General features: G+C 43.7%; 1 protein-coding gene across 1 annotated transcript in view; it reads left to right on the top strand.

Annotated features, from left to right (window-relative positions):
• Positions 1 to 1,351: 1,351 nt before the first annotated feature.
• The window catches only part of VAT1L (vesicle amine transport 1 like), a 55,996-nt gene continuing 45,211 nt past the window's right edge, over positions 1,352 to 12,136 (top strand). The window contains exons 1-2 of the mRNA XM_068411518.1: positions 1,352 to 1,583; positions 8,163 to 8,292. Of these exons, the coding sequence (XP_068267619.1) occupies positions 1,354 to 1,583; positions 8,163 to 8,292 (360 nt within the window). The 5' untranslated portion in view covers positions 1,352 to 1,353. The remainder of the gene's footprint in view (positions 1,584 to 8,162; positions 8,293 to 12,136) is intronic.

Below are 12,136 nucleotides of genomic sequence, written 5' to 3' on the forward strand. Positions count from 1 at the left end.
GGGGTTGACGGAGGAACTGTGTCCACGAAGAGGTCCGCAGGAACACTCGCTGTACACACAGCGTGCTGCAATGAATTTTGAAACTCCATAAATACATGCATTATTTTAGGCATGTAAGAAGTGGATTTATTTAGACCAAGGGGCCATCAACAAACTGATCCAGGCATCCAATACTGACCTCAACAGACAAACTTTAGACACCTGTGGAACCACAGCTAGCGATCCCCCCACATCCACATTCAGCTGTCATAGGTGAGGCTGCAAGCACCCACCCTCATTAACATAGGGCTAAGTGCCTGAGGCCTGAGCCTCATTAGGGCCCCCAAACGAGGCCCGTCCTAGGAAGCTCCAGCTGGTGGAGGTCTTCCTACAGCACACCCTGCGCTCCCATTGAGGGATCGGGCTAGCTGCAGAAACCAGCAAACACCAGCATCAGTCACTAGGAAGAGACCTGTTGTATAAAGACTTAAATGTTCATTACAGCAGAGTTTCAAGCTTGGGTCTCTTGCTTGCAGTCATGAGGCAACTGCCTGCCTGTATGATTTTCCTCATGCTAAGAGTATTCACTTAGTTAGCCCTGAGGACAGCTTCAGGATGAGGAATGGGTAAGGAGCGACTTTGCACACCCAGTTCCCCAGCGATCATCATGATCTGGGTACCTTACGAGGAGATTTAAGCCATGATGCCATGGAGTGTGGGGCATGGAGGGGTGAGGGTGTTGGAGGGAGGCCAGTCTGATTACACAGCCTTTCACCCAGCCCCAGCTTGCACACCAGGCTCCTGGGGGGCTCCGGGCTGTGCCCCGGCCTAAGATGAAAGTATCCGGAGGGGATTTTTTTGGCTTTGCCTCGCAGGGGCGTGGAGGCACCTCCAGCACCGGGCAGGGCAGAGGGCGAGAGGTGAGGCCGTGTCCGCGGGCTCCTACCTGCGGCTTCAGGCGCTTCGCTCCCGTTGGCGGGCCCAGCCCGTGAGGAGAGGAGCCAGGCTAGCTCCGGCGGGCGGGCCCCCGCGGCCCCGGCAGCCCCTCACCGCCGCAGCGAGCGCGGAGCTCGCCCGAGGCCGCCTCAGGGGAACGCCCGGCCGCCAGGTGCGATTTTCGGCAGGGCGGCGGCGCGGGCGCTCCCCTCACGACGCCACCGGCGCCCTCCTCCAGCTCCGGTGTCCGGCCGGGCCGGGGACCCGCGGGGGGCGCCGCGGGGCCGCCTGCCGGGGCGGCGGATGGCGCTGCGCAGCTAGTCGGTGCATTGCGGCGGGCGGGCCGCCGTGCCGCGCCGCGCCCGCGGCCATTCCACACGGCGGCACCGCGCCTCGCACAGGAGCAGCCGGCGGGAGCCGCGCCGCCGCAGCCCCGCCATGGCCAAGGAGGGAGCGCAGCGAGCGGAGGAGACGGAGCAGATGATCGAGAAGGAGGGCGGCAAGGAAGCCGCCGAGGGCAGCGCCGCCGGCAGCCTCCGGGCTGGGGACACGAAGGAGATGAGAGCCGTGGTGCTGTCTGCCTTCGGGGGGCTCAACAAGCTCCGCGTGTCCAAGAAAGCCATGCCGGAGCCGCAGGAGGGGGAGCTGAAGATCCGCGTCAAAGCCTGGTCCAGTATCGCCTCTCGCCCTCTCCTTCCCTCTGGGGCGGCTGAGGGGCCGCAGCCGGGCGGGGGGCGGGCGGGGTGCGGGCCCCCCTCGGGCGGGCGGCCGGGGTCTCCCCCGCGCACACCCGCCCCTCCCGGTGCGGGCGGCTTTGCCCTGCAGCGGGGCTTGCCTGGCCTCGGAGGGGGCCAGGGCGGCGGCTGCCGGCGGTCCGGGGTGCGGGTGTGAGCCCGCAGCCTCCCCTCCCGCTGCCCGGGGCGGGCGGCTGTTGCACGAACTTCCCTCACTTGTGGCTTCCCCCGGTGGCAGCCCGAGGTTCCCCCCGCCGAGCTGCCCCTGCAGCTTCCTGCCCCGCTGCCGCCCGCTGCCCGCGCACCGGCTGCTCCCGGGGCCAGCGCTGAGCTCCGGGGCGCTCGGTACGAGGCGGACATGGAGTAAAGCCGGGGGTTGTGTGCTGTCAGCAGCAGCTATGAAGGGAAAAAAAAAAAAAATTGTCGTTGATTTTTCACGGTACCAGCAGGGAGAAATGGGGAAAAAGCTGGCCAGCCGTGTTCAGGGTTTTGTTGGTTTATTTCTGAGAAACGTGGATGTTAGCTCGTGTGTGTTGTGTGGCACCTGTCCCTTTCCCTTCTGTTACTAGCTGTTATTTTTTGCTCGGTAGTTGCTTACTTAAGTCATCATAATTTTTCTTGGGAGCTGGTGCAACAGCAGAGCTGGAGCTGAGGCTGACTTCGCAGTGTTTAATTCCTGTGCCCAGCTGACAAGTGGCTAGCAATCTGGTAACATCCTGAAACAAGCTTTCCTAGAAGGCTAATTTTTTTTCCCAGACAATTGGAGCAGACTGTTCTTGCTAGATAGCTGGTTCTCAGTGCTCATGTTCCTCCATGAAAATTTTTTTTTTTTTTTTAAGTGACAGAAGCAACATTAGGATCTTATTACACACCTTGATATGTACCAAAGACCAAATTAATTTTGCCTAGGCAGGGATTTATGTATTGTTGTCCTCTTCTGCTATGTGAAAACATGGTGCTTCTGGAAGATAAATTGCAAGGTGAAGGCCAAGTTGTTTATTTTAGAAGTAACTTGAATTAAAGATGATACTGGTATAGGGCGGTGACCTTGTTTTGAATGATGTATTCAGTGGATGTGCCTCAGATCTTGGAACATCCTGGTAGGTTAATGTAGGTGAATGTCTCGGCCTCTTCAGACACTGGGCTTTCCACCCTGTACGTACAGGGATCATACGGCTTGTGACCTATGCAAGTATTCCCCCTCACCCCAAGGTGTTACACATGAAAAATAGTGATATCCATCAATCTGAATGAGGACTAATAAATGAAGGGCTTTGATTTCTTGCGTTCTTGTTTGTTAATTTTTTTTCTCTACTAGTCACAATGGGAAATGCAAGAAATTCCATGCTAGGTGAATATAAGAAATACTGGTAGCATAGTAGCTGCTGGGTAGCTCATTTTGCTGTCAAGCAGGACTGTAATTCAATTTGGGAACAGGCTGTGTTGTTTTCTGAGTGATATTTTTCAGCTGTTGAGTTAACAAAAGTTAACATACAAAACTTAAAATGTTCTGAGCATGTGGACATATTCCTTTAAACACCAGAGGGATTTACAGCACTCCCCAGTACCTGTACGAATTCCACTTCATCAAAGCGGTAGATAGGTGCGTATCACAAATAGCAAGTTACCTGCAAAAGAACTCTTGGCTGTAAAATAGAAATATTCAGCTTTGCTGCAACTGTAGTTGCTTTCCAGGGTTGCATTATCATTAGTGAGCTGTGTGAATTACACCCTTGCTGTTTGACATCAGTAGACCCGCTTAACTGCTTCATAGTTACTGCCAGGTTGCACAACACCGTGTGTGTTTTGGAGGCTTCCCTTCGTGCCCGAGGAGCCTGTGGGCTGTATAGCGTCTGCTTGTCATTCCTGGCTGGAAAGGGCCATCGGGCTGAAATGTGATCAGGTCACCAAAGTGTGCTGCCAAAGAAGGCAAAATCAATTTGCCAATCTTCTTGACCCAAGTCTGTAAATACAGAAGATTGATCAGGATGATGATGGACTTGCAGTGTAGTCTGGGAAGCTGAGTGAGAAAAATGTCTGTCGGCTTTGCCCAGTGTAGTACGCACGTGTTAATGCGTGCAGCGCTGAACACGCCAACGGTGGGCTGCTCTGGTGAGACATATTGATGACAAATAATGGTTTTAGTTGAATCAGTTTTGCAGTTGACTGTCCTTATAGATGATGATTATTTTTCTCCATCAGCTTGTGGAGAAAAATGGTCTTTATTTTAAGAAGAATGTGTGCGTGCATGATAAATAGCATATATCAGTAAAAAGTGCAAGTTCTGTGTGGTCCCTGCATTCACTAGGGGATGAAACCGGTTGAATCATATGTATACGTCAGTTATGTGTATACATTTTGTAGTATGGTACTATAAATGGAGGCTGTAGAGGATATGTTGCTATTAGCAGTAAGACAGATGAATAATTCTTTTGAAGGTCTGGAATATCAATGATCCAATTGAAAATGTGTCAGCTGAGATGAGTCATGTGTTAGCCTCATTCAGTGACTAAGAAATGGAACAGCCATCGATGTCCAAGCTGAGTCACAGCTTCTGCATATTGCCTGAAATAATTTTTGATTGATAATGATGGAGCAGTTGAAATTGCTGTATTTGTTTGTATTGTAATTTGCAGTGTGCAGAACACTAGTATACACATTGTTTAAAAGATTAGAGAAGTAGCTAGAACAAATGGAAGCAGTATTTCAGGTAGGGTGTGTGAATAAGGAATGATGACCTGTAATTACCTCCCTTTAATTTTTCTTTCCTCTGTTACAATTATTTCTTCCTTGTGCCCCTGTATGTGCGCATCATTGAGGAATGAGGCAGAAGTGGCCCTTCTGGCTCTGTGACTGTGAGATAACAGCACTTTAAAAAAAATGGTAGGAAATAAAAGAAATCTGAAGTATAGCGGAGTAGCAGACAGTGTATCGATTTTGTTCGTAAAGGCAGTCTTGTGCACATAATGTGGGTGTTTCTGGATAAAAAGCATGAGATCTGATCATTTTAAACCTTTCAGTTTCTTGGGGGTTGGTTATTTTTTTGGTGTGGTAGTTTGGTTTTGTTTTGTTTTTAAGATTGTCAGGCAATTTGCTGGCCGGGGGTAAGAGGAGAGATTTTAAGAATGTAAAACTTGGTGGTCCTCTTATTTGCTCTGTTGTATTTTGTTAACTTCAGTGGGGTCTTACAGTGAAATAAGAAAGATCGAAAGCAGCACTTCTCCAAACCAAAGTGGAGAGTGGTCCTCATGATTTGGTATTTTGCACTGGAAGGTATTGGGCATCCTCAAGTGCATGGGACAGAGCAAGGAGAACCAAGTTGACCGTTGCTGGTCTGATGGTGAAAGAAGTCTAGAATACAGCTTTCTATCTGCAGAAAGAAATTAAAAATGCAGCAAAGCTAAACCACAAGTATAGAACATAATAGTCAAGATCCTCAAAACAGGTGTTAAAGCAGAGCATTGCAGACTTAGAAAGTCAAAGACACTTCCATGTTTGATAAACTCTGCCTCCAGAGATGCACAGGCAATGCAGACTATGCAGTTCACACTGATATCCCTGCTCTTGCACAGAAAGGTTCTTTCAGAACCCCTATGTCAATGTATTGACAATTGGTAATTGGTAATTGGTAATATTGGTAATTCATATCCTTCCCGATCTTCATTTGCATCCAGCTCTTGATTTAGGATTAAAAACTCATGACTGCAAGAAATTGTGCACTTTTTGTCACTGCATCACTTTGCATTTACACTTCTCCCTCTGCATATGCCCTTACTTAAAGTTCAGGAGTCACTTTCTCCTGCTACACACCAGAACAGGCTATGCTGGTTTATACTGGTATGAGAAATAAGTAGTGCTTGTTCTCTAAAACCATCACTCTTCATGAGGCATATTTTCTTGTGATGTTCTGTGCAGCCAAACTTCACTTTTCCTGTGTCTGCTGTAGGTTGAATCTCAGTGAAGGACTTGATAAGGTTGGGTGTCTTGGAGGTAGTTCCTAAACTAGCCATTCATCTTTGGGCCCTTCAGGTTATTCAAAGGGAAAAAAAAAATTGCTGGCTTTACCATACAATGTAATTGTGCTTTCAGGTCTATTGATGTTGATAAGGCTTGTTCAAATTTGGCAGGTAAAATGAAACAACTTATTTCTGTCCTTATTTGAAAGTGGAGAAGAATGGAAACAAATGCATGTATGAGAGCAACAGGGAGACATATAGGAGATTAAAGATGAAGTGAATGAAGAAACTCTCTGGAAAGTGACAAGAAATGATTAGAAATGCTGATCAACACTCTATGTTTCAGCTAGTAATTAAAATGATAAAAACATGTGACTTAGGTATCATGTACTTTTTGTGGTGTTTTTTCTCTCCTTATCACACCTGTTCTAGTATCAAGTCTTGTAAGTTCATTGTAATAGAGATGAACTCTATTTTATTTAATACTGCTGCCTTTCATTGAGAATGAAGACAGGTGGAAGAGAAACGGAACTAGAACAGAACTGAATTGCTACTATTATGTCGTTAGATGCAAAACTGAGTATGTGCCCTTTCAAAAATCATCTAACAAGTTATTTCGTAAGAATGAATGTTTCTAGAAAGAGCTGCAATAATGTATTTGTAATCATATGTCATTATCAAATAGCTATGGTCTTTGCCTTATCGGTCTGTCTGCTTGTTGCCTACTTGTTATGATGTCATGGTGCATGTTCCTACACAGGTTTCTGCATCACAGTTCTGCCTCCAGCTGCCCTTCCTTGCAGGGATGTAAAAAAAAGTTAACGTTGTAAAATGCTCACAACGTGGAAAGATGTATTCAAAAGATTATCACTGAAGTTAATGTACACAGACAGTGGCTGCCACCATGTATGTTGTGGGGCTGTTGGTTTTATGGTGTGTTTGGTTGTGTTTTTTTTTTTGTTTGTTTCCCTCCCCCCCCAAATGATGACTGCCTTGCAGGTATTTTGGAATTTCTCTTTCATTATCAACATTACAGTGGTGATGTAGGAGATGGTCTTAGCCACTAGATAAGAAGTGGCCTTTCTAAAATCATTTCAAAGCTCCCAGCTTAATTGTGTCAAACCCCTCCTAGCCTTCCATATGGTTAATGTTATGAGCTTTGTGTATGAGTATGTTGGGCGTGGGGTTTTGTTTGTTTGTTTTATTTTGAATGTTTCTCCTGAGTTTGTCAAGCTAGATTGTCAAAGTTATGTTTTTCAAAAATAATCTATAATCTTGCTTTTACAGAGTGAAGTTGTGGGTTCAGGTTGCTCTTAAACCCTCCACCACAATTACAAATGTTTACATTTGGTGGAATTTCCTTTTTTTCTCCCCCAGTGACCTACATCTCATGAATGCTGTCTTGTCTTTGTGCTTACGCTGTCTGTCTACTCTTGTCTTTTTGTTTGTTGGGTCTGTTCAATCTGTTTGTGTCTTGATTAGTATCTGACTAAAGCTCCATCTTATAAATACTTGTGCTCATCAGTAATTTTATGTATTAAGCAGTTGCTGGTATCATATGCATGAGTAGGACTGGCTGTGTGCATAGCTTCAGAGAGTCGAGGGAGTTAGTATGCAGCAATTTTGGCTAACGGTAAATACAGGGCTGTGTTTTGGAACAATGGATTAATGCTGAAGCGTATTTTAGCTAGTTAGGAGCTTTAGAAGTTTTAACTATGTATGGCATGTGGGCCAGTAATCAGTATGTGCACATCGTAGCCAAACAGTACCTTTTTTGCTTGTGTTTTTTTTTTTTTTTTGTGGCTGCCTAGAAAAAAGACAAAATTTTACTTAATAAAATTCAATAGCATATAAAAGACAAAGCAAGGATGCTTCAAGATTTTTGCAAAACTGAGACTACAGCAGAGACTACAGAGGGGAAGACCTCTCTTTTTTTTTCTAAGCAGCAACCCTGAGGGCTCCAAAGACCTAAATAACCTTTGCAAAACTGTACAAAAGTGATCCAGGAGGAACAGTTTTAAACCAAGAGCCTATCTGATACTTAATAAGTTCATGTCCAGGTTTGGACTCCTGCCTGAGACAAACACAAGATTCATCCCTGGAGTCACATCAGAGGTTGGGACAGTTACATCAGGTTGCTTCTGGCCCAGAACATCTATAATGTGTGAGGTTTGGGGTTTTCTTCTTAAATTGAACTGAGTTTAGTTGCCAGCTAGTAATGCATTCATAGAAATCATAATGTTTCACTGTATTGAGTTTTTAAATGCCCTTTGTGAATTGCTACATGTGACTTCTAAACAGTCTTGTAAGCTTTGGGGCTGATGACAGATGTGGTTGCCTTGCATGTGTCCTCTTCTGCCTGAGGCACAGTGTAAAGTCAGTCTGTTCCACACACGAAGAATGTGAATGTCTGCTGGGTCCCTCTTATGCTGTGGAGCCCGGCTTTTTAATGCTGCCCTGAAGTTTTCTGGCTTTCCCGTCACTCAGATCAAGTTTTCTTCCTCTGCGTTGATTTATGGTAATAGTCTTGATTTTAGTTTTTTCCTATATTTTACAGTGGTTTGAACTTTATTGATTTGATGGTGCGACAGGGGAATATCGACAACCCTCCTAAGACGCCACTTGTTCCTGGGTTTGAATGCTCTGGAATTGTAGAAGCTCTTGGAGACAACGTGAAAGGATTTGAGGTAATATTTTCTTTATTTTCAGAGCAAGACTGAATAATCACCAGTTCACTCAGTATGTTGTCCCTAATCCCTGTTGGTCTGTCAGCGACAGCAGCCTTCACCACCCTGTTGAGATTTGAAAGGGCAATTTTTCCTTGCTGCGTCCCAGGCATGAGAATGACTTCTTGAAGTAGTTTCTAAAGCCACTACTGTCATCTCCTTCAAATGCTTCCTGAAAAGTCACTTGTGCCGTGTGTGTATCCTGATGGCTCAATAGGAACTGGAAAGCCTGACCGACGTGCTTTAAGAAAGTAAAAGAAATTGAGTTAAGTTTCTTTTCTTGGTCATGTTTGCTGTCATCGTTGCTCTGTTCCTCAAAGCCCATGCGCTGCTGATTCTAGTTCCCACTTTTGATCTTAACGACACCCCCATCTACACTAAGCATTGCTTCTTACAACCACGTGCATTCATGAGACGCAGATAAAATTGGGATGCTGATTCTGGGTGTATGACTTATTCTGATCACTCAGGAAAAGGATCTATTTCGCCTAACAGAATAGTGATAAATGACAAGTAGTTAATGTATATAATAAAGCTTTCATAACTGGTTGGCATTATGTATTCTCTGGTATCTCTTATTACATATAAACAGAATTCTGTCCTACCTCCTGTTTCATTGTTGATGATGAACATCTATATTGCCTCCAGTCTTGCACTTTGTCCTAAGTAGATAGGATTGATGTGCATTAACTCAGTTCTTTTTTCAAAATTTTTCTATCTTAGCTATTTGCTGAGTCAGTCATGTCATCAAGTAATTACATTTTCTGAATTCTTATTATATCTTGATCTTAAGGAGGCAATTACCTAAAATATTTTTGTTTAAAGGTGACATTTTTGCTCTTCTGGAAGAGCTGTAAATTTTCTCAGTTGAGTAAAGATAATGGCTTATCTATTTCTAGTAGGGTCTTAGTGATGGGCTCTCCTTAGGACATTTTTCCGCCTTCCCTCTCCTGCCTCATCTCTGCCTTGAAACAAGTGATAATCTTCCAATGTTTTTTTGTGACAAACAATAACTGAACAATAGCTGTTTGAAAAACTCCACTGCTTCAGTTGTATCACTCTGGTATCTGTTTTATAGTTATGCTCCATACAGAAGAATATCCTATGAAAGGTGTATAGGATGTCTAGATCAGCATTCTCAGTTTAAAAGTTCTTGCTATTTTTAAAGGGCATCATGAGGCTACAGTACTTATTCAAATAACATTGCACCTGACTGAACATACTGGATCTCTTTTAAAGTTATGTCTTTGTTCTGACTATAGAGCATGTTTGTACTCTGGTATACTCCCTGAAATTGAAACAAGCTGTGATATTTTATTTTTTTTGCATATAATCTGCATAGCCACGATAGTGCTTGAGTGATCTAGAAGAAGGGTCGACACTCAGAATAACTGCTGTGCACAGGTGTGAACCCATCAACAGGAAAATGTACCACGAGGAAGATGCAAGAACGTTCTGTCAGTTTCTTTAGGGATTTGTTGCACAGAATAGGAGCACACCAGATGCTTGTTGTCTCCTTCACATGTGCTGTTACCCCTGTCCCTAGTGATGGCAGGGATGGCAAAGATTGCACCCTACATCTTCTGACCTTCTTTCCCATTGTAGATCTCTTCCAGTTCAAGTCACATTAAAGTCGTGGGCATTTCATGCTCTGGAAAAATGTCTTACTGGCCCTTAGTCTACCCAAGATACTACACCTGAGATATTGCCATCCATTTATTGTCTTCATTTGCTGTGATTTCCATTATCATATGACAAATGACAGCATTGAATGGCAGCCCATTTTGACAGTGATGTGTAAGAACATATTTTACATTGAAATAAAGCCTTTTTTTATGGAATAATGGTGTAAGTGCCTATTACTTCTCCCTTTGAAAGGAAAAGCTAATTTCTACTGAGCTCAAATGTATCAGGCCTGATCTCTCTCTAGTTGTGGGGATGATTCTCAGGAGCTAAGGCCTAATCTGACATAATGACTAGGCTCTGTGTAGTGTTTGTTGTAAAACATGGTATTTATTATTACTAAGAAAACCCTTGGGAATCACCAAGAGGGACTTCTCTGAATTGTTTTTGGTAATCATTTATGTTTGTTTGCAAGGATATAGGACATATTAACATCTTCACTAATAATCCTGGCAGACTTTAGATTTTAGACACTTCTCTAACAGCAAGAGGGAACCACAGAGTGGTTACTAGTGAGGCATTGTTAACTTGAATGTGTTTTTCAAAAGGAGGAGGCATTTCGGTGAAATTGGAATGACAGTTCTGTTTCAGCATCCTCATTCTAAAAGAGACAAACCCTTCAGATCTGTCAGCAGCACCTTAGCTTTTAGCAAACCCGCAATATCCCAAAGCCAAAGTGATGACAAGTACTTGGGAGGCAAATGTGCTTGTGCTATAAACTTTTGCCTGAAGGTAAAAGTGTTGTGCTTTACTCCATTGCTGTGGAATATAGTTGAAATGGTCCAAGAACAACCTGTAGTATTTCTAAAGCATTAGTGGGTATTAGTAGAATGTAAGAGAATATTGGGCAGATAAACAAAGGTATTTTAGAGGACAGCTTCTATTAGTTTTAGTTAAAACATGAAGTCCTGAAGTTTGATGCTATTCCTGCCTTATTACTTATACTGTGGCTCCATTGAAGAGCTCCTTTCATGGTTACGGATGCTATTTCTGGTGTATTATAGAAAGGCAAAGAGGTCTAAGACACAGTAAAAGATGTGTATGGGCTGCTGGGGACAAGCCACTATCAAGAGTTTGTAAGAGTTGTGCCTATGAAAGTTTTAATATATTATGGCCAAACGTTTGCTCATTGTGACGCTCCCTAGTAGTCCCAGCAGGCCAATTTCTATTTTTATGCAATTGTTGCTTTCCAGATCTGGTTGTACCCCTGCAACAACCTCAGAGCTCCAGTTGCTTTGTTATTATTCTGGCCCATCTGTGGGGAGTCACCATCTCCAGTGCAATAAAGGCCATTATACAAACGTATGAGTTTGATGTGCCTGGATCTCTGAAAGGTTCCTAGGAGCAACCGACTATCTAATATTAACATAAAATCTTTATTTCGCCATAGTGAAATACCCTTTCACTACTGTATATTTTCAAAAGAAATTGAGTAGAGTAATGTTGCATTCTAAGGGAATATTTCATTGCTCCTTTAAATCCTATCAAATTCACTTCGTAGGCTTAGCAGTGCTTCAGAGTCCAGAGGTATTTTTTTTTGATGTTTAATGTTTTTGATGGCTTATTTGAAATTGCAGGATCAAATTCTGCTCTGACATATGGCTATATAAATGACAAATGATGGAAATGTATTGGTAGAATCAGTTGTGAAGACAATAGAGAGTGGATAGAGATGGTGTTGTCTTCTAAATGAGTGGTTTCCGAACCCTTCCATGTGCTCTGTCTAGCAGAGTGCAAAGCCTCCCCTTCTTAATCCACAGAGAGGAAAGGCGACTCTAAATTAGTGTGAAGACTGAGAAAGCAAAGTGAAAATTTATCTTAGGTGTAACTTTGTTTATTCCATATATCTCATCAATATCATTATAATCTTTTTCCCCTTTTTTTTTGTTTTTTTTTCTGTAAGCAAATTTCCTGGTTATTAATAAGAAAGCTGTTTTCATTGTTTACAGCCCCATTTGTTATTTAGCTCTGCTAGGAAAAGATGATCTGTATTAGTGATGATGGAAGACTGCTCCATTGGAGAAGCAGTGTAGCAAAAAAGAGGTGGTTTTAACTTCGGATGTTTTTGTTGAATTCAACTTTAAATACAGTTAAAAATGGTAAAAGCCCAAAGTTGAGCAGC

Source organism: Nyctibius grandis, chromosome 12, assembly GCF_013368605.1.
Source record: "Nyctibius grandis isolate bNycGra1 chromosome 12, bNycGra1.pri, whole genome shotgun sequence".
In the NCBI taxonomy this organism is placed as follows: Eukaryota; Metazoa; Chordata; class Aves; order Nyctibiiformes; family Nyctibiidae; genus Nyctibius; species Nyctibius grandis.